The sequence below is a fragment of the Xylocopa sonorina genome, chromosome 9, assembly GCF_050948175.1.
Source record: "Xylocopa sonorina isolate GNS202 chromosome 9, iyXylSono1_principal, whole genome shotgun sequence".
NCBI classification, from domain to species: domain Eukaryota; kingdom Metazoa; phylum Arthropoda; class Insecta; order Hymenoptera; family Apidae; genus Xylocopa; species Xylocopa sonorina.
The window spans coordinates 5,385,940-5,405,794 of NC_135201.1; the positions used below are offsets into that span (position 1 = coordinate 5,385,940).

The 19,855-nt window shown below is 47.5% G+C and overlaps 3 protein-coding genes across 14 annotated transcripts in view; 2 read left to right on the forward strand and 1 right to left on the reverse strand.

The window, feature by feature from the left end:
* Positions 1–67: 67 nt before the first annotated feature.
* Mccc2 (methylcrotonyl-CoA carboxylase subunit 2) lies at positions 68–2,889 on the reverse strand. Its single transcript, XM_076902126.1, has 9 exons — positions 2,665–2,889; positions 2,042–2,295; positions 1,698–1,969; positions 1,460–1,607; positions 971–1,386; positions 774–908; positions 575–711; positions 428–513; positions 68–351 (listed from the first exon to the last, which is right to left on the reverse strand). The coding sequence occupies exons 1-9, from the start codon at positions 2,776–2,778 to the stop codon at positions 234–236; spliced, it is 1,680 nt and encodes a 559-aa protein (XP_076758241.1). The 5' UTR covers positions 2,779–2,889; the 3' UTR covers positions 68–233.
* On the forward strand, positions 2,486–5,203 carry LOC143427731 (uncharacterized). 2 transcript variants are annotated; one of them, XM_076902139.1, is made up of 6 exons: positions 2,486–2,640; positions 4,032–4,066; positions 4,182–4,293; positions 4,378–4,447; positions 4,563–4,700; positions 5,010–5,203. In XM_076902139.1, the coding sequence occupies exons 3-6, from the start codon at positions 4,216–4,218 to the stop codon at positions 5,078–5,080; spliced, it is 357 nt and encodes a 118-aa protein (XP_076758254.1). In that variant the 5' UTR covers positions 2,486–2,640; positions 4,032–4,066; positions 4,182–4,215; the 3' UTR covers positions 5,081–5,203. The 2 variants fall into 2 exon arrangements, with proteins under 2 accessions (XP_076758254.1, XP_076758253.1); XM_076902138.1 differs by lacking the exon at positions 4,032–4,066.
* LOC143427719 (protein daughterless-like) overlaps positions 3,242–19,855 on the forward strand; it is a 101,334-nt gene continuing 84,720 nt past the window's right edge. For 6 of the 11 annotated variants that reach the window (XM_076902119.1, XM_076902117.1, XM_076902113.1 and 3 more), the window contains exons 1-3: positions 3,242–3,555; positions 5,613–5,932; positions 17,836–17,885. In XM_076902119.1, coding sequence (XP_076758234.1) covers positions 5,851–5,932; positions 17,836–17,885 — 132 coding nt within the window. In that variant the 5' untranslated portion in view covers positions 3,242–3,555; positions 5,613–5,850. The remainder of the gene's footprint in view (positions 3,556–5,612; positions 5,933–17,835; positions 17,886–19,855) is intronic. The other 5 variants (XM_076902112.1, XM_076902122.1, XM_076902115.1 and 2 more) reach the window with 1 other exon arrangement.

Below are 19,855 nucleotides of genomic sequence, written 5' to 3' on the forward strand. Positions count from 1 at the left end.
CCAGTTTTCATAGTCGCATAAGACGAATGAGAGAGAGAGAGAGAGGAGGCTAATAAAGACGCGCATGGAAACATACAAAATATCTATGTATCTGGAATGTTGAACAATCGTACGTGGCTGGTCGTATAAAAAAATATACCCTTTGGTTTCAAATAATATCAGATAACGAGCTTACAAGTATTGGCACATTAAGTTAGCCTCAGGTCACTAGTTGCAGTCCTTGAACAGAATCTTTACATCCGGAATACACCGAATTTCGTTTCTGGGATCGGTGCGTTTAATGCCGCGGACAAACTGAGGCCGAGGACCAGTCTGGTGTCGACTGGATCGATCACGCCGTCGTCCCAAAGTCTGCACAGAGAAAAATTGTTCGACAATTTAGACGCTGAAGCGTTTGCTAGAAGTTAAAACGTCGAGTTTTGTATACCTAGCACTGGAATAGTACGGACTGCCCTCCTTCTCGAACTTCTCTATAATCGGTCTCTTCAGCTTCTCCTCGTCTTCCACGGACCACTGCGAAAACGAAGAAAACTCGCGTCAGCCAAGAGACGAGATTGATCCGTGAAGTTTATACCTTTTTTCCATCGATTATACGTTGCCGCTTGGCAAGCTGCGCCATTACCTCGGCGGCTTGTTCCCCTCCCATCACCGATATTTTGGCGTTAGGCCACAAGTAGAGAAATCGCGGTGAAAAAGATCGACCGCACATACCTACGTCAAAATCAATCAACCTAAGCATGAGTACGAACGGTCATTTATTAAGCAAGAGGTACCGTAATATCCTGCTCCGTACGCGCCGCCGATCAGCACAGTAATTTTAGGCACTTGCGCGCAAGCGACGGCGGTCACCATTTTGGCACCATTTTTGGCGATGCCTCCGGCTTCCGCTTCCTTGCCCACCATGAATCCTGCAATTTCACGACGATCAAAAACGAGAACGCGACGGACTTCATCCCGACATGGGACCTACCGGTGATATTCTGCAAGAAAATTAACGGTATCTTCCTTTGAGCGCAGAGCTGCACGAAATGTGTACCCTTCAACGCGCTCTCCGAAAATAGCACACCATTGTTCGCGATTATTCCCACGGGGTACCCGTAGATTCTCGCGAATCCGGTGACCAACGTTTCCCCGTACTGCGCCTTGAACTCGCGAAACTTCGAGCCGTCCACGACCCTTGCGATCACTTCTCTAACGTCGAACGATCGCTTCAGGTTCGTGCCAACTATTCCGTAAATTTCGTCGACAGGGTGCACCGGTATTTCTATCTCCTTCTCTATGTTCACGTGCATGGGTCTTTGCCTGTTTAAGTCTTTCACTATCTGACGCGTTATGTACAACGCGTGGGTTTCGTCCGTGGCGTAGTGATCGGTTACACCGGAAGTCCTGAAATCACGCCGTCGCTGATTGGTAACGATAATCGAGAGGATCGTTGCGTTTCAATGTACTCGTTAATTACCGGCAATGCAGTTCAGCGCCACCTAATTCGTCCGCGGTAACGTCTTCGCCAGTCGCGGCTTTCACTAGGGGTGGACCAGCTAGAAAAATTGTGCCTTGATTCGCGACGATCACGCTCTCGTCGGCCATGCATGGTACGTACGCTCCTCCTGAATAAATTAGTTTTTTAAACAGCGTCGCGATCAGTTCGTGTCGTAACGAAAAGCGGCTCGAGTAGAGTTAACGAATCATAGCCAGACCTGCCGTGCAACTTCCCATTACCACTGCGATCTGCGCGATCCCCTTCGCGCTCATGATCGCCTGGTTGTAGAAGGCTCTACCGAAATGCATCTTATCCGGAAACACGTCATCCTGTCTCGTTAAATTAGCGCCACCGCTGTCTACCAAATATATACAAGGTAAGTGATTCTGGTCTGCGATTTCTTGGGCCCTCAAGTGTTTCTTCGCGGTGATCGGATAATAGACACCTCCCTTTACAGTCGCGTCGTTCGCGACTATTATGCACTCGGTTCTAATTTAACAATCCTGTTTTGTTTTCTTAATGCTTCACCCATTTCTAGACTTAAATGTAAGGAACACTTACCCAGCCACCCTACCGATACCAGTGATGATTCCACCGGCTGGCACGTCCTCTTCATCGTACAGCTTGTAACCGGCTAATTGGGAAAATTCGAGGAAAGGAGAGGTTGGGTCGAGAAGCATGTTAATTCGTTCTCTCGCCAAAAGTTTCCCCTTTTTTTTGTGTTTCTCTTTCGCCTTCTCCCCTCCGCCCTCGACGACCTTTTCTACTGTCTTTTTTAACGTGTCTACGAGGTTCTTCATTTGTATATAATTGTCCTAAAATGGTTTTTATCGAGCTCAGTACTCTTCTTCTGTCTTTTTAATTCGCTTCTACTATTAGATTATTTTGATGAAGTTCAATTAGAAATTGAACGCGTTAGTGTGCGTGGTATTCGAAACTCGCGCCGAAACGTTCGTCGCGCGCTGGCTGCGCTGTGGCACAGTGCGCCTCAGTCTATTTGAATAAAAAAGTTCAACTTATCGCGTTCGGATGATAAGAAATGAAGAGACAACGATGTATCGTAACCTTCGTTCATCACCTTCGAAGCAACAAGGCAATGCTCACCGAGAATCGAAAGCTTTATAAACTAACTTCAGGATTCTTCGTTTTATGAATGAAATGTGAGTACGTTAACTAATTCTAACCTTGTACACTGGCGAGGTAGTGTCTTGCGTTTTGCCGATAACAACAGCTTCATCGTGAAAGGTCCTGGCAATGTGTCGTATATGTTTTATTAAAAGATTCGCGTTCCTGAACATCGTTCGACGAACACTGTGCTGTTTCGTTCAACTTTCGCAAAATATTTACTACTATCAATCTACTACGGTCACTCGACACTTTACGCACACGCGTACGACAGCGCGACAATATATTCTACTTATTTCGAAATGCGTGTATTACACTGCCATCTGTACGAAATCATTCCTAATTAAGCATTGTATACATTTGCATTTTATACATAATTGCATCGAAGTAATTGCGATAGGGTATCTGCAAAAGGTCTCATAGGTTATGTCGCGCAAGATCAATGAATTATTGCGGTCAAAGATGAACAGAGATAATGGACATCGTGCATCTTTCTAATGCGAATCGAACAGAAGGTTGACGTCGTTCCCTATTTCAGAGACAGGATATTAAATCTTGCATTATTTCTCTTTTGTCACAAATATTAAGAGCATAATTAAATTCCGTATGTTTTTAATTAATGCTAAATTCAAACGATTTCTGTTCATTTTTCACTTCATAGATGTCGCTGTCGTTTACGTCTACCCGTTAGATGTCGCTGCGAATGCGCCGCTGCGTAGTGTACGTTTTGTGTTGCGTCGATGAGACGTGACATTTGGAAAGAAAGGGGAGTCTGCCAATATATTTTGATAATTGTGAACAAACAGTAAGCGTGCATTGATAGAGAAACGTAGTCGACGGTAATTACCAGAGAAGCAGAGAAGCTGAAGTAGTTTTAGGTTAAGTCCGAGAAAGATTTTCAAGCTTAAAAAATGCCGGACATGTCCAGTATATCCCATTATCCTTTAAAGGTAAATATTATTGGAATACCGTTACTTTTGTTTAATTTCTGATAAACGTATCCACGATGGAACCATTCGTTCGTTTCCACGAAGTTTAATTCATCGCACGTTATGTTTGTTACACTTTATTTTGCTTCCTTATCGCTTCCCCTTCGCGCGTTTGCGTACGAGTATTTCTGTCCGATATTATTAATGTGTTCGATTATGAGAACAGATGTCAGATAATCCTTTAAAATTCTAATTACGTCTTACGGAGGCTTCCATGTAGTTCTTTTGACGATGCATGCATTTCGATGGATAAAGTAGAATTATGTAAGGGTACGGCAATGAAACAGTTCCATAACTTGTTTGACAAGTTTCTCAAATTATCAGAGCGGTTTCTGCGTTACCACATGCGTGTCACATTTTTAAGAATCCATACCCTAGATACTTTAATTACATTCCATTCTAAGATCATCTTTTATGATCTTGTCGGATTTTTTCAGGTGATATTTGCAATTCATTTAGTCCTAGTAACATGGTAAGAATACATTATTTATTTATTTTATAATAATCTGTAATTTAGAGTTATTATAAAATAGTATAGCGTGTGGAATGTTACGTTTGTGTTACATAGTTTGAAAATGAATTTTTAGGGGTATTCAGGGATTCTGGTGCCCAAAGTCTGTAATGTTTTACAATTTTCTTTTCTTCGTTTGTTTATTGTGGGCTATTCACAATATCGAGTCAGACGAGCCTCTGCAATTTGTAAGCAATTAGTTCTGTGTCGGATACATATATTATACGTTGTTTAAGTGGCGGATGTTTGTAACAGAATATTATATATTTTAGGCACTTTTTATAAATGTACTTTCCATATTTTTTGACGTAGTAACATTAGCGGTCTACTTTCCGACAACGTGTAAGTTGGTGTTACTTATTATTGAACATAGAACTAACACCTAAAGCTCGATCAATTACATTTGATTAACCTCCTTACACAGAAGATGTATCTATCTGATCGCACGAACTTGTAGATACATCTGAGAAGTTTAGCGCTGCGATTATGATCATAAACATGATCGTACGTATCATCACAAGCGTATACCTTCTACGAATAGGCCAGGCAAGAGGTGGATGTTTAGCCACTATGTTTACTTCGAGTCCTGCAATGGGTCAGTAATACATTGGATACAGATCCATGTTTTGTAGGCCTGCATTGTTTCTTCAAAGTTATGCTTTAAGTAGGTGCATGAAATATTCTTTCAAGTATGTACATTTTATATTTTATAGATTGTCCTAAGATATTTGCAGCGGTATGCGCAACTGTAGTGCTTTGTGTGACGTAAATCATTGTGTGCGAACATTGTGAATTGTCCAGTGTGTTGTATTGTTTTCCTGTACACGTATACAACTGTGTTTGTAGTTTTATGTGTACTTCAAAGGGGCATGGACAGGCTTTTATGAACGTTTTTCTATTTTAGGCCTTGGTCGACAGGATTACGAGGACATATCTCATCCGATTCCACAAAACTCCGATTTCGCTCGAATTTAAGAACATGACACGATGTGCTTAAAATTCGTTACGTCGAAAGTTACGCGATAACATTGTTAACAAAAAAAAAAAAAAAAATCTTTCGTAACTCGTAAGAAGTACGCGCACGCATAATCAATACTCTTCGAATTAATTTTATTTATATATTTCAGAATCCTTAACAACGATACCGTTTCAAATGCAAAGTAGTGTTTTAATTTTATATTTGTATGTACATATAGAGGTAACACCAGAATCGAAACGCGACTATAAAAGGAACTACACGATTATATTATTGTAATAAAATTTAACCGAGTCTCTTACGCGTTTAGATCTATAGACTTTATTCTACGTAATTATTTGTACTTACAATATGTGAATAAAAACCTCCACTGCAATCGAACGCCCGAATTCCTTAGGTGTTTCACGGACCGTAAATTTGTTACTGTTATTATTATTATTACTATTAGTTGATTAAGGCTTATTTAATTGTAGCAGCTAACGAGAAACGATGACAATCGATAAACTAACATGTAGTTACGTTTTTGTTAAGGTGTTGAGACAATAAAGAACAATATTCAAAGCAGCCGCGTAGGCGATAGTAGCGCAAATCTACGAAGGAAGAGTGGCGCCACTGATGGACTATAAGAGCCGCGTCGGTGAGGCGGCGTGGTTCAGTAGTGTGCGTAACCGTTCCGGGAGGAGGGTGGCTCCACGCGCGGCCACACCGCGAAACCGTGCCCACTCGCTTCAACCACGGAGGTCCACTAGTTTTCTCGTCTCGTGAAAACATGGCGGCCAGCGACGACGAGCCGATGCATCTCTACGAGGTCTTTCAAAACTGCTTCAATAAGATCGCCAACAAGCATCCCGGTGAGTGGCCGCAGTTACGAAATAATCAATTACGAAGCCAGGGAGTCGCGAGAATCCTGTGCTGTGCGCGTGCCGTGTGAAAACAGAGCGACGGAGTCTTTTGTGTCCAGTGTCTCCTGTAAAACTACCATGCATTAAATCTGTCGAGCGTAGTTCCTGGTGGTTACTCTGTGCCGACGTATCGTCCCCGATGGGCTCAGGGAGACACGAGTGTTGTGCATCGCTCGATCGACCTTTCGACCGCGGCGAGGATCCGTGCCGGATGATTCTCTCGACTGACTCGCTTCGGTTCTGTGTTTTGGTTTGCCTGTCAGTGCTTTGGACAGTGCTGCCCCGTCGTAGTGAACTAACCCCCCTGGGAGAGATCAGTTCTTGCACTCTTTGTATCGCTATTATCGTTCTTTCCTTCATTTATGCCTCGAAACAGCGAGTATCCGTTCGAGTTACGTGCCAGACGCCAGAAATACGCAGTCGACATAACCTAGACACCAGGAGACTCGTCGCTCTGTCGGCCGCTGTCATATGCAACAGCGTCCACTCGTTGGAGGCACGTCGTAACGTGTTTCTCTGACGCGTTTAAGGGGCTGACATCGTACGCGTGGATCTCTGTAATCGTGAAACTATCGTTTCTTGGAGCATCGCCGTTCTCGCGACGTTACATTTTCAAAAGTTGGCTCACGATTGGGCAGGCCCTGATCCTGTACCACGTGTCCTCGCTTCGCCGCTGGAATCGTTAGAGGTTAATCGCTTGGATGTAATGTAAGAGACCATAAATTGGAGTCTTTTTCTTGGCAGACAGCTCCGGGAGGTCTCTCGAGGGTAGACTATCGTATTTTTTTCTTCCTTTACTTCTCTCTTCTCGTACACCTGCCCGAGAGGGAGGAAGACAGAGGGAAACAGTTCCTCGCGGAACGATGCACCTAAAGGGGGTTCTCAATTTCTTTTTTTCCGCCCGACTATTTCAGCACGTCACTTTCAGCACGTGTCCATGTTTGATTCAACCGCTGGCCAGCGAGATTATCGACTCTCGAGGGGCTGTTTTCGCGAACCACGCTCGCGGTCGAATATTCCTATCTGTTCTCAAAAAACGATGTTATCTAACACGGTGGCACTGTTGAGTTTTGATTTATCTGCGATAACGTTGCCGTGTGATAGTGGCGCGCAGCGGTGTCGCTCGACGGCAGCGAAATCATTTGAAAATCGTTGCTCAAAGGGAATTGTTAAGTCCGCTGTTTGCGCGTCGCTTCGGTTAGTTGGTCAACCGAGAGTTCTCGGGTGTTTGTTTAGCTTGAGGATGCTGTTTGGAAAACGTTGCCGCGACCAAATGCTCTCACTGCAGTCAGCGGAAAATATTTCGCGTCGTCGATCTACCCAGCGTATCCCAAACGGTTCGAGTTAATCGTTCCTCCTCTCTCGTTAAATTACGGCCACCGTTAGGTTAATGTATAATCGACGCACGCGGCCAGCTCGTGTTTAATCGAAGATTAGATATACGATTCGTCTGGGCGTCCTTATTGAGTTCTGCGCGGTGTAATTTCGAAAATATCACGTCGATTGTTTGGGGATCGATCGTCGTCTTACTCGGTTAGATTTCGTTGTTTGGATACGTGCGGTGTCAGGTTCGTTAAGCGTCAATTGTTCCGGCGAGCCGCTCGACCAATTGCCAATGGGCACGATTAATTCTTTCGGGCTTCTGTTTGGGCAACGTCCCCGTTTTGACGATCCACCGTTCCAGCAGAAACAGAGGAACATTTACAATACCGTATAATTATATAGGAAACATATCATTTTCTCTGTTACGCTTCACGTTCGAATTTATATTTGAAAAACAAAGGGAGCTTAGTTTGCTGTATCGATAGTTGTACTGTTTAGGTTACGCGTGTAGGTTCTAATGGTTAGAGCGTTCTTGCAAGTTAACGAGAAGCGGCGCAGCAGCCGCGTTCAGGTCGATTGTCCAAATTTCGAAGGGTCAGGGCGCGGTGTTTCAAGTGCAAGGGTATCTAAAAATACGCGAAACGGCGGCGTGCGAGCGCGTCAAAAATATTTCCTTCCATTTGGAAGAACCGCGCGCACACATCGCCGATTACGATGGCTATCTGTTAATGGAACGGGCCCCGTGCGTGTTCCAAAGTCTTTGGACGCGACAACGGGATGGGAGAACCATTCGTAATTGCACGTAACGCCGCGAAAACACGAGCGTAGATTTTAATGGCCGATTAGATCGGAAGTTACGAGACGGTGACTCACGAGTTAATCTATATGGAGCGGGGTTTGTTTTAGGAAATGTTCGCTGTTCATCATACGTTGTTTACACGGGCATAGAGTTTCCGCTGACGTTAATTATTCGCCTTTAATTATTAATACGTACGCGATGAAACATTAGGCCAGCTATCGCGTACGCGAGCTTGCATGTGCTTCGAAGCTTCTTCTTTATTCGCCGATTATTTTTATTAACCTATGATGCCATCGAAGCGATACGAATGTTGATTGAAAATTATTATTTACTCCATTTTAAATAATGATGTAGTCATTCAATCGTTAAAGTGATTATTTCTATAAAAATGATAAACTCGAGTGTTTCGATAGGGAAATTGAAAAAAAAAATTGAAAAACATAGTTAGTCACTTCGCTCAACGAGGAATGAAATTGTTATCGAGTCGTTCGATTAGTCGTCGGTTTAACCGACGACTTCGATCCTCAAGATTTTCGCTCGAAACAGGAGGCACGGAACAATTTCTCTCGGCCTTGTTACCGGAACATCGAACCGTCGATGGAACGAATTTGCTTCGGCCCGTAAACGATAGATACGCGGGGCTCGCAAGTATTACGAGGATTACCTCCTCGCAGGGAAACGTGGCTGATTCGATCTGACCCCAGAGCGCCATTTCTGAAACTCTCTCGTTCCCCTGAGCGAGAGTTTGAGCGAACAACCATAAACGAGCTCCAGACACAACACTCGTGACTTAACTCTCCTTCCTTTCTTCTCTGTTCATCTCCTCCAAGTCCCGTAATTTTCTCTCCTTTTTTCCTTCTTACCGTCTCTCCCTCCCCCCTCTCTCCCTTTCTCACTCTTTCTCTCTCTCTCGGAAGAATTATCGAGGGAGTGTCACCGTGATGCACCTGCCTCTTGCTCTCTCTCTCTTTCCCTCCTTGTTTCTCACTCCTACTATATCCTTCTCTTCCTACCGCCCTCTCCTTTGCTCACCCTTCCACCCTACCCCCTTTCTCCTGGCCGTCTTGTTTGCTGGTCGCACACGCGCCTCGCACACGACTTTTGGTATCGCAATTGCTCGTGTATGGAAATTCACATTGGTACTTCAACTGGGTAGATAGATGATTTCATATGACCCTGCACTGGGAACATATGGAGGATTCATCGAATTTATCCCATCGCGGCTGGTCGATATCTTAGCTGGTTGGTATCCAACGATTTTCTCTCGAAAGTCGACTACTGTCGTAATCAGTAACCATCGATCAACTCTTCGCTATGATAGTTCTATTAACTTTATCTACAATCTGTACGTCTATCTGCAAAGTACAAGAATTTAGAAACGAAGGGGTAAATGCAACAGAATATGCATCGCACGCTAAATTTATATTTAAAGGAACAAAGCGGCAAGACTGGAAAGATTTAATCCTAATAATGAGAGGTTCCACCCAGAACGTGCCCAAAGAGTTTCAATCAACCTCTATCATTGAAACGCTCAGTTCTCCGCACGCTCGACCGTTGCCTAGTTAACGAGCCATTCGAGAGCCAGCGCGATACTTCACGGACTCGAATCCCGGAAGCTCGCTCGCTCGCCGGTCGCTGAAGTAAATCAGAGGAACGTTCCGCCGTTTTCTGGTTCTGGCGGTGCGCGAGAGACTTTTCGATCCTCTCCTTAGGAAAGGCCAAGTCCAAAGTGCGTTTCACATACGGGCGCGCACACAAATCAAGGATGAGCATAATCTACATTTACTGCAGGGGCCCGATGAGCATCTGCTTCCACCCCTCTCTATCTCTCTCTCTCTCTCTCTCTCTCTCTTTCTCTCTCTCTCACGGCCTCGACCCCTCATCCCTCGACGCCCAACCGCCCGAATCCCTTTCTCCGCCGACGTGTAGCATCCTCCCACTGGTGCGCGCACATTCCCTCCGATCACGATCGTTTCTTCCTCGTCCGCGGTCCGCTCAGCCCGTTCACCCCGTCTCCGTCCCGCTCCTTCCATCTGGACGCGGATCAGCGTTTTACAATGCACGCGCGTGCAAACGGCCCAGTGTCGATAGGTCAGACGCGGCCGATCTCGTTATCGCCGGCCTTATTATTCACCGCGATCGTTCGGAAAAAATTCGATAATCGTTCCGTGCTCGACTTTTCAATTCGCCGCGATTTTTTTCCCCCCCTTCCTCGTCTCACCCTCGACACGCTCGTATTGCGTCTCTCGTTTCTGCGTTCTCTCTTTTTGAAATCTGCGTAGATATCCCTCTGCTAACCGTTGCGCGTTCTTACTTCCCCGTTATCTCTCGCTGCTGCGGATAAAAATATTGATAAAATGTTTAATGAGTTGCACGCTTTTGTATACGGCATGGCGTTGTAACACGCGCGCGATTACCAGCGCAAAATTCAATATGCAGCTGGATTTTTTCGACGTCGACGCGAACGTGCGTCTTTTCCATCGTCTAAGGTTAGAGATGACTAATACGGCGCGTTAACTCCCCGGCTCTTTTATACGTTATGCACGCTCGTTTCGCGTCCCCGTTCGAGAAACGATCCGCCGCTCGGAAGTCGCGCGGCGTCGATTTCACGGCTAAGCCCGGACGAGCGTAGAGATTTACTTGCCGGCGTCTAGCGGGGCTCTCGATGGCCTGGCAAAAGGGGGTTGGCGAAGTTACCGTGCGCGCGATGCGACTCGAATTCCTGACTAATGCAAGTCCCTCGTTACCGAACGCGCGCCGCCATTCGCCGCGCTCCCATTATGGTCGATATGAATTTGCCACAGCGTGAAACACCATCGTCCTGAAACTCCTCGTCTACCTCTCTCTCTCTCTCTCTCTCCTCGTGGACCCACGACAGACTACGCGCCAGCAGCTTCGTGTCTCCGCTCTTTCCGCTCTCGACTGGTCTTGCTAAATTCGCTGAAAGGAGCGGAGGTCCATTAGCAAAGTCAGTGGAAACTGGGTTACGGTGTAGAATTTTGGTAAATCGGGAAAGATCGTCGACGATCCGCGTCGTTTTGCGATTCCTGGGTTACGCTTTCTGCTAGCTCTGGAAAGACGAGTGTGTACACACTGTCCTAGAGAATCTCGTAGCAGTTGAACCGAAGGCACCACCCTATGGAGTACCATATCCTGCTATCCCCTCGTCTCAGTGGCGTAGACAGCGTCGTTCTCAACTTCCTTTCACGCGAGCGAGCTCGCGCGTTCGCCAGTCGTTTGTTTTACTACCCCTTGCGTTTCGTAGCGAAGAAGATCGTACGCGAGAGGGATCACGAGGAGGGAAAGGTCGATGGTGGATCGTTAAGCGCAGGAAGACACCGGTCACACCTGTAGCAGGTCGTCGACGTGCGCGATCGACAAAAAGCTGGGCTCGTCGAAGCCCAGGCATTTACACGCGTGCCACAAGTGCACGCAAGTGCGCACCGTTGGTGGCTCGGTACGGTGCCGACCTGCGCCACGCTCGGACCTAGACATCTGGCCAGATTTCGTCAAGTCCTGGCCCACGTGTGTACACGGATGCACACCTATATATATACACAGAGAAAGAGAGAGAGACGGGGTACACGCGACACCAGGGCAACGAACAAACGCGCGTTCGCCTCCTGGCGCCGGGCACCCGAAAAAGGGGGCCCTGATTTTTTGGCAGGTGCCACTGTCCTTCGACCAGTGTCACTTTCCAACGTTCAATGGCCCAAGCCCCTTCGAATGCGCAGGAATCTCGCGTGCAATTGGAAGCGAGATGCCACGGGTCAGACTTTTCACCGTCGAACTTCGCGCGCCCTCTAATCTCCCACTGATTCCTTCGTCCCATTCTTTTTCGCCCTCGTTCCTCCACGAGCTCGCTCGATAGAGAGCAATTTCGATGACCGATGGATACACCCTGTCTGGCCGTGCTCCCAGAGAAGTTGGGACGCGCGCGTGAGAACGCGTGCCTGCAGAAACGTGGAGGCGAAAATGGCGGCAGCCTCTCACCTGTTGAACGCCTACCCTCCGGCGATCCAGGAGATCCGCTTCTGCTCTGAGCCGCGGTCCTGCAACGGTGGTCCTCCCGTTTGGCACGGTGGTTCGCGTGAACCCGTGAATGAAAACCCGCGTTAAAGTTAGTCGCGCGAACTGGAACGGGTGGAAGAGGGACGGCGGGAAACCGGAGCACGTGTACGCCACGTGCCATGGGCGGCACGGGCACGCGCGCGCGCGCGCGCGTTCGCGCACACGCGCGCACCTTGGCGACTCTTTTCCTCCTGTTCCTCCTTTTTTCTCTCTCCACTTTTTCTGGTTTCGAGCACGATTTTACACGCGCCACCTCGTCCCTGTTTTCACCGGCCGAGGAATCACCGTCCGCGGACCTGTTCTCGCTTTTACTCGATCACGATCCGCCCGTTCACGCTCTCTTCTCGTTTCACCCGATACCGTACGAGGTTTTTTACCGTTCGCGAACCGCATCGAGGCTCGCATGCGTGACAAATTGGAATATTTTGGAGTGGCACGAGTGAGCTACCATCCGAGGAACGCTAGAACGAGATAGTCCAGTTGGAGAACCAGCTAGGAAACGTTCTGCGAAAGTACCGCGAAACTCGTTCGAGTCGGAATTCGAAGAAAGCCGATGTTGGACCAGAAGCTAGTACCATGGTGGACCGAAATTAACGATGTTTGGGAACCACTGGAGCCCCCGTGGTCTGCGCCACTGTCCTCCGGTGGGCCCCTTCTAGGGTAACACGAAGGGGGGCACTGACAGCGACAGCTGCCGCTGCTGCTGTTACATTCCCCTCTCTCTCCTTTCTCTCTGTCTCTCCTTTCCGCTGACCACGTCTCACCGCTTCGTCTCGGTCCCTTTAGCCGCAGCCGTAGCCCTCTTGGTCCCGCGGGGCCCGTTGGCACCACGGCATCCCCACCATGGGGCCCCATGGTCGCGTGGCAGCCAGCCTTCTCCTCTACAAAATACACCTTCGCTGTTTCGTTTACTCCCAAACGCCGCAACGGACTGTCTCTTCTTCCTTTTTCTTTTTTTTTTTTTCCTACTCTTCCTCTCTTCGCTTTCTGTCCCTCCCTTTATCCCTCGCCTCGTTTCTTCTCTCCCCCTTCCCGACGCGACGCTTCTTTTCGCCCTGGCTGCGAGCGTCACGCTCGAACCAGCCTCGCTCCTCTTTGCGAATCGACCGTTCGCCGTGGTCGATTCGATTTTTCGCGTTGATACGCACCGGTCACGATTGGCCCGGTGTTCTTCTCACCGGTGAATTTTTTCGCTCTTACTGCACTCTCTTGCGTCCCGGAAAGTAACGGTCCCGCGAACGCTCGCTGGACTCGTTGATCGTGGTCCTTGCTGGCGCTAGTAGATGTCGTCGGTCAGACGCACAAGATGATGTTCAAGGGCTGATATATGCATCCTCTATCTTAAGTAGGTTAATTTGGTTAGGTTCGAAATGTACGGTTGGGACGGGGTTCGCTCGAACCCGGATTTGCATCGGTCATTCTGCCTTCTGTTCGTGCCGACGCGGCTACGTCCGTGGGATTCGTGGATCCAGTACGCGTATAATGCCCTGCGGTTTTAGGGCCGGCGAACAAGGCGGGGTACTATACGTGGACGTATAGCGTGCACGCTCTTCCGATTATTCTCAGTCCACTGGTTCTACTGTGCGTCTGCTATCGAAATTCTGGTTCCGAAGGCGGTGCAGCTCGCGCGTTTAGGGGATGTAGAAGCGCGCGTACGTGTTCTTTCAAGTTCAACCGATTCTACGAACGCTAATCCTTTGTAGTACACGCGAAACACGTTCGTCGCGTAATTCGTATTGAAATTGTAGCGGCGAGGTGACGGAGGAACGAGGGAATCGCGACGGGGACGACGGGCTCGGTTGAGCACCAGTGGCTACCTGAGTTCTTTTTCACATTTTTTTCCTCTTTCTCCGCTGGTCTTCTATTCTTCCTCCCTCTGGCAGAGGTGTGTATACCCCCTCCACAATTGGGGTCGAGGGCCCCAAGGGTGGCAAACCTTCCTCCGCCTCCCCGTTTCCTATTCTCTACGAACCTCTCTTTTTTTTCTCTCTCTCTCCACCCCTCTCCACCAGCCGCTCGCCTGCCCCTCCTTCATTCTGTCGTGCTTACCTGTGAGAACCTGGAACACCCTTTTGGGTCGCGTGGCACCGTGCACCGGCACGGTACGCACGCGAATTCTCCCATAGAAACGGCTCGTTGGGGTGCGTGGGTCCGTACGGTGGCGGTCCACGCATCGGGTGCCTCGCAAATACGACGAAAAAATACGATGATCGCCAGAAGGAAAACTGATATCCGGACGATCACGCTTTGTGTCTAGTTTAATTCTTCAGATTTCGAGGTGCGCATTCTGTATTTCGTCGTTATAATTTATAAACCAGAGAAATGTCGATTACGAGGACTGACCAAAGTGCAAAATTTTCCAAAAGTTTGCAAATATTTCATTTTTCAGAGTTTTTAGAATTTCTCTTTTAATGTTTTATCTGGCTAACTCATGATGGACAGAATTTAGAATGAAAATTGCACAGTTCCTTGTGTCCGCCTTCGTATTTGCCTGTGGGAACCAAGAAGATCCTCTGTTATAAGTTTCACTGATCCCAGCCAGCGAGGTACCCACGCAGATCAGACGTCCGATCGTTTTTCAAATAAAAAAGAAAAAAAAAAGAAGAACTCCCAGTAAGATGAACGCAAGAATTCAGGATGAAAGTACAGATGCTGGGCCACGTTACGCACGTCCGATCGAGCGCGTGATCCTGTTTCTTAACACTCCCGATCGTCCCTAAATGTTGGAAACTGAACCGCTGGCCATATTGCAAGGACTCGTCCCGTTAATTAAGCCCACCTTCGTTAACCCCATTCACGGTGCCTAAACCGCATTTTTACCACCTGTTCTTCGACTTTACGTCGCGCCGGCAAATGGCCGAAATGGGAACAGGATGCTGACGCGCCTAGTGGTTTACGGCGGCGGATTAATGCGAACGATAAGTCGCTCGTATCGCGTGGTCCACGTAGACCTAAACGCTTGAACACGAAAACCCTTCTGGTTGCTCTTCTCTTTTTTTCCTTTTTTTTTTTCTCCCCCACTGCAGCGAAACGTAGATTCACCCTCTCGTCGGCCATTTTTGTTTTACACCCGCGCTCGTTTTTCGACGCTTGCCCGTCGCACGCGCTTTTTTACGAGATCGTCAACGCTGAAAGTGTCCAGCGTTTTCGCGGCGCGTAATATTTGCCCATATTTTCATCCCCTATTTTTTTCCGTTTTTTGTTTCCCCCCGACAGGGAACGATGTCGCCGCGATTTAATTGATCCGCAGAGTCAACGAGGGTGCCCGCGTTCGGGTGCCCTCGCAGCAACGCAACGCTCTGCAGAGGTACAGGTGTAATCCGCGTGCAGATTTTTCGGTATTAACGGACGGCAGGCGTGCTCGATTTGTCGCGCTCGTTGGAATCGATAAGTAAAGCGGAACGGCGGCCTGCGGATGGTTGTTCGCGAGGTAACAACACCGCGGCGAGGGGAAATAATTTTAGGTAATTCTAATTCGATGGTGTCCCGCTGATATACGACGCCGAGCGGAGGCTGACCACCGAATCGCGGTCGTGTCTCGCGCGCTGAAAATCGCTGGTCGGGAACGCGCCGCCCCCGCGGTTTTCGAGGTTGTGTCGCACATTTCGCTAGCTGTAATGCCGAATTGATGCCGGCCGAAATCCGTGTAGATGGTATCGCGGAGGCCAGTGGCCGGATGTACCGCGTAATTCTCCATCGACGCCGCGTAACCCTTTATCCGTTGCTGCTGTTGCACTTTCTCTTCTCAACAGAGGCAAATTCTTTCTTGCCTCCCTAGTATACACGATTTTTCATAAGTTATTTCTCGAATAATTCGCTCAGTATCCTAAACTAACCACCTGTATCGTTAGAATTCAGAATAAATCGACCAGAATCCCAACGAATTCCAAGTTCGAAGTTCGACAGACGATCCCAGTCGACTCACCCCTAGGCGCCGGATGTACCGCGTAATTCTCCATCGACGCCACGTAACCCTTTATCCGTTGCTGCTGTTGGACTTTCTCTTCTCAATAGAGACAAATTCTTTCTTGCCTCTCTGGTATACACGATTTTTCATAAGTTATTTCTCAAACAATTCGCTCAGTACTCTAAACTAATCACCTGTATCGTTAGAATTTGTAAAGAATCGACCAGAATCCCAACGAATTCCAAGTTCGAAGTTCGCCAGACGATCCCAGTCGACTCACCCCCAGGCGTACGCGCGTATTCGATCATCGCGCGAACGTAACCCGACCCCCCCGACTCGCTGAACGGAATTCCGCGTTACGGGCGTATCCGGTGGACCCGTGGAGCGATTCTTCATCGGGCGATACTCGGATAGAGGTGACGCCGGCAGGAGCCCGACGTAGAAGACGAACTAGTCGTGACACGGAGACCCGGTGCTCAACACTACGTCATAACGGTCGAGCTGGCTTGCACCGGCTCTGAGGATGACACGATGGACCATGGTTTAGCTTGTCCTTTGATGCATGATATTGCAGACTCGGTGGTGCACGCTTCGGCAAACATGTCACGAGCAAGCCGAAACTGTTAGGATTCATAGTTATCTCGGGCCGATCGTGGCCTGTAGCCGGACACTCGCCCTATCGTCCACGCACGGGCTATATACGTCCTCTCTCTATTATATCACGCGTATATAGAACTCCTTCTATACTGGCCTTTTCCTGCCCGGTTACCAAACCGTCCTGACTTTCCGCTCTTACCATTTCGATAACGGCCGCGATCGTTGTCCCCCTCGAGTCACCGAGTAAATTACTGCTTGGTATAATTAATAACGATATCTTTACTTAGACCTGTTGTTCAATAGTGGAACCAATCGTGGCTAGAGAGTGTTTCGATAATTGAATATGTCTGATGATAGAGAATGAGAAATTTTTATGGATGTTCCATCGCGAGTGGATGCTGAGGAGTTGGTTAGGGGATGACTATCGAGGACGACGGATTGAGATCAGTCGAAATTCATTCGTGTTGGTTTTCAAAGGCGGTAGATCCAGCAGGTCTTCATAAATTGTTGGCAACAGACGCGCACGTAGATCCACCAGGGTGGTACGTACCGTACGGGGTGCGCATTAATAACCGATGAGGCACCCGATGCGGCCACCGCGAGCAATGTTTATCTCGTTGTTTATTCCGCGTGCGTCCTCAGCCGCAACGCGGAAAACCGCGTACGTACAATTTGGATTCTTAACGCGATCGCGGTTTTGATTTATAAAGACGCGGCGGGAATTTATGTCCGTCCATTAATTTTGCATCGACCACGCTTGCCACGCGTTCCTACGCCCTAACGTCTTCTTGCGATCTTCCCTCGGCCCTCTCTTCCACCCCTTTCGTTGCCGCTGCGATGAGAATATTGCATGATTCTCTGGGATCGGTGCTCGATACTTCCTCTTGCGATCTTGAGTTAATTCTGATTCTATCAGGAAGCTATCGCTTTAAGAAACTTGTAAATTATCATTAAAGGATGTAATGTATGTTTATTTATATCAAAAGAATTGAAATGAAAAGTGTGGAAAAATGCGAAAACGTGATGTGAATGTGCTCAATTAATTATAAAAAGATTCATATGAAGAATGGTTGATTAGTCGGTTTATTACATAGTAGAATTAGACGAGGCAATGTTATTTAAGCCATCTTACAAGCATTTTCATTTCTGTTGCAGAAAAATTAGGCTTCCAGTCGCCGTATGGCCCCACGATGGACAACGGAATGGTGAGTCTTCATTTTTAACCCGTTACACCCAGCGTGGAACTCGAGCGCCAGAGTTTCGACCAGGATTCTCGAATCTTAAGGATAAAGCAGGATTACGCAAAAAACAGGAGCGCGATAATTATTGCAGTCGCGGAGGCAAATTTATCCGAGAAAAAGTAACTTCCCCTCTGTTCTCCTCCTCCGCGGCGCACCCTCGGCTCGCCCTCCGCGTAATCCGAAAAACTTTAGTCCGCGTAATATTTTTGGGAAGCGGTTCTCATCGTGTTTAAACGTCCCCCCTCTCGCTTGGCTTAGCCGCAAAGCCGGGATTTCATTTCTTTAGTTCCACGCGTAACAAGGACGCCTTCTTGGACGTTTTAATTCCACCCCCTCTGGCGAACCTTCGAATCGTTCCAGCTATTAAACGTGTATTCGTTTCACCGAAACGCTAGCCCCGTGGCTGCCCTCTCTTGTTTTCGGTGGAACTCGAAGAAACGTTCGTTCCATCGAGCGAAGATTAATCCGTGGAGAGCGACCCACGGAACTTTCATCCCCCCGCCGCGGAAGCAAGAATTACCCAATTTCGCGAGGGTTGAGCGTCGTCAACCTCTGGCTTTAATATCACTTACGCTCCCTCCCCTTCGTTCGCGACGATGTATTTATACGCGTATATATGCGCGTGCATGTACACGCCTATATATTAATATATACATTCCGCGGAGAAGAAAGACGGGGTGGGTCGGCGAGGATTCAGCGGGCGAGGATGAAAAGTTATCCCTGAGTGTGGATAAAGTCTCTCGTTATTTTCTTCTACCATGGTCGTGCTGCTTCTCTGTTTCTTTCACCCACCCTGCGTAGAACCTTCTTGGCTATTGTTAATTGGTTGGTCTTTTGAGAACCAATATGGCGGCTGAGGAGAGTCATCTTTGATCGTGTTAGAAACAAATCGATTCTCTGGATCTTTCGTAATTTTCAGTACAATGTACGTGTTCTTTTTTTCAGGAATACGTATATTTTAATTGTTGGTAATTTTTTCGATGAAAAATCGATATTTTATTTGAAAGTTACTGTAAATGTAATGCGATAATTTAGAAAAATTGCGTCAACGCAAGCGTTGGTCCTTGACGAGTCAAGTCGGAGATAACGTTCGCTGTTGTTTAACAGCCGGTCGAATTCATGAAGCGATAGCTAGTCAACCTTGCGCCCGTATTCATTAAGCCTCGCCACTTTTTAATCTCGAAACGCGGTTTAATTGTCGCGTACGGATGAGCTCTCTATCATCGCAAATTAGCGATGTCGCAGCCTTGAGAAGGGGGCCATCGCGGAAACGGTCGTTTCTCGTTCGCCTGTTTCTCATTCTTTTTTTTTTCTCCAACTTGGCGTGTTACATAAAAAGTGTGCGTACGATCGGCAAGGTTTCTACGAAGAAGCGGAGATAGCAGAGATTTTTTCACGGCGTCAGGCAGCAGTATCTAATCGGCAGTCGTTAAACCATGACTGATAAGAAGTATTGATTTTGACGGGTTTATTGGAGCCGCCTTCCATCGGCTTTTTTCGACTGCCTTCTTCCCCGTGTATCCGCCAACAATCGTGATCGATTGCGAATCGCCACGTTCGATGGAACACCTTTTATTCGCACCCCTTGCGCGACCCTCGACTTCTAAGTTGGCGTTTTCGTGTCAGTGCTCGAGTTACGAAGCTTGAGAACGTGTAAAGTTTTTGTATATGATTTAGATTACTAGCAAAATTAGAATATTACGGAAAATTGACGTCCACGCTTCATTAGATTGAAAAATTTCCAGAAAAATTTCGAGTAATCATTGGCAGAAGGTGTTTAATTCAAATCGTTTGATAACTGGAAACGGACTAATTCACGGAAAGTGTTATCTTTTTATCTGGGGCTGTATCTACGAAAACAGAGGAAATTCAGTTAAAGCGGGCGTTAAAGATTCAAATCAACTTGGTCGCAAACCCATTGTACATCAAAGTGG

Bases quoted from the DNA above. Each gene is read 5' to 3' on its own strand.
- Mccc2 (XM_076902126.1), bottom strand. From the start codon at position 2,778: ATGTTCAGGAACGCGAATCTTTTAATAAAACATATACGACACATTGCC. The intron at 1,970-2,041 runs GTAAGTGTTCCT...TTGTTAAATTAG, and splicing joins GGTATCGGTAGGGTGGCTGG to AACCGAGTGCATAATAGTCG. The intron at 352-427 runs GTATACAAAACT...TTCTCTGTGCAG, and splicing joins CCGTACTATTCCAGTGCTAG to ACTTTGGGACGACGGCGTGA.
- LOC143427731 (XM_076902138.1), top strand. The intron at 4,294-4,377 runs GTAAGCAATTAG...TATATATTTTAG, and splicing joins CAGACGAGCCTCTGCAATTT to GCACTTTTTATAAATGTACT. The intron at 4,448-4,562 runs GTAAGTTGGTGT...ACGAACTTGTAG, and splicing joins GGTCTACTTTCCGACAACGT to ATACATCTGAGAAGTTTAGC.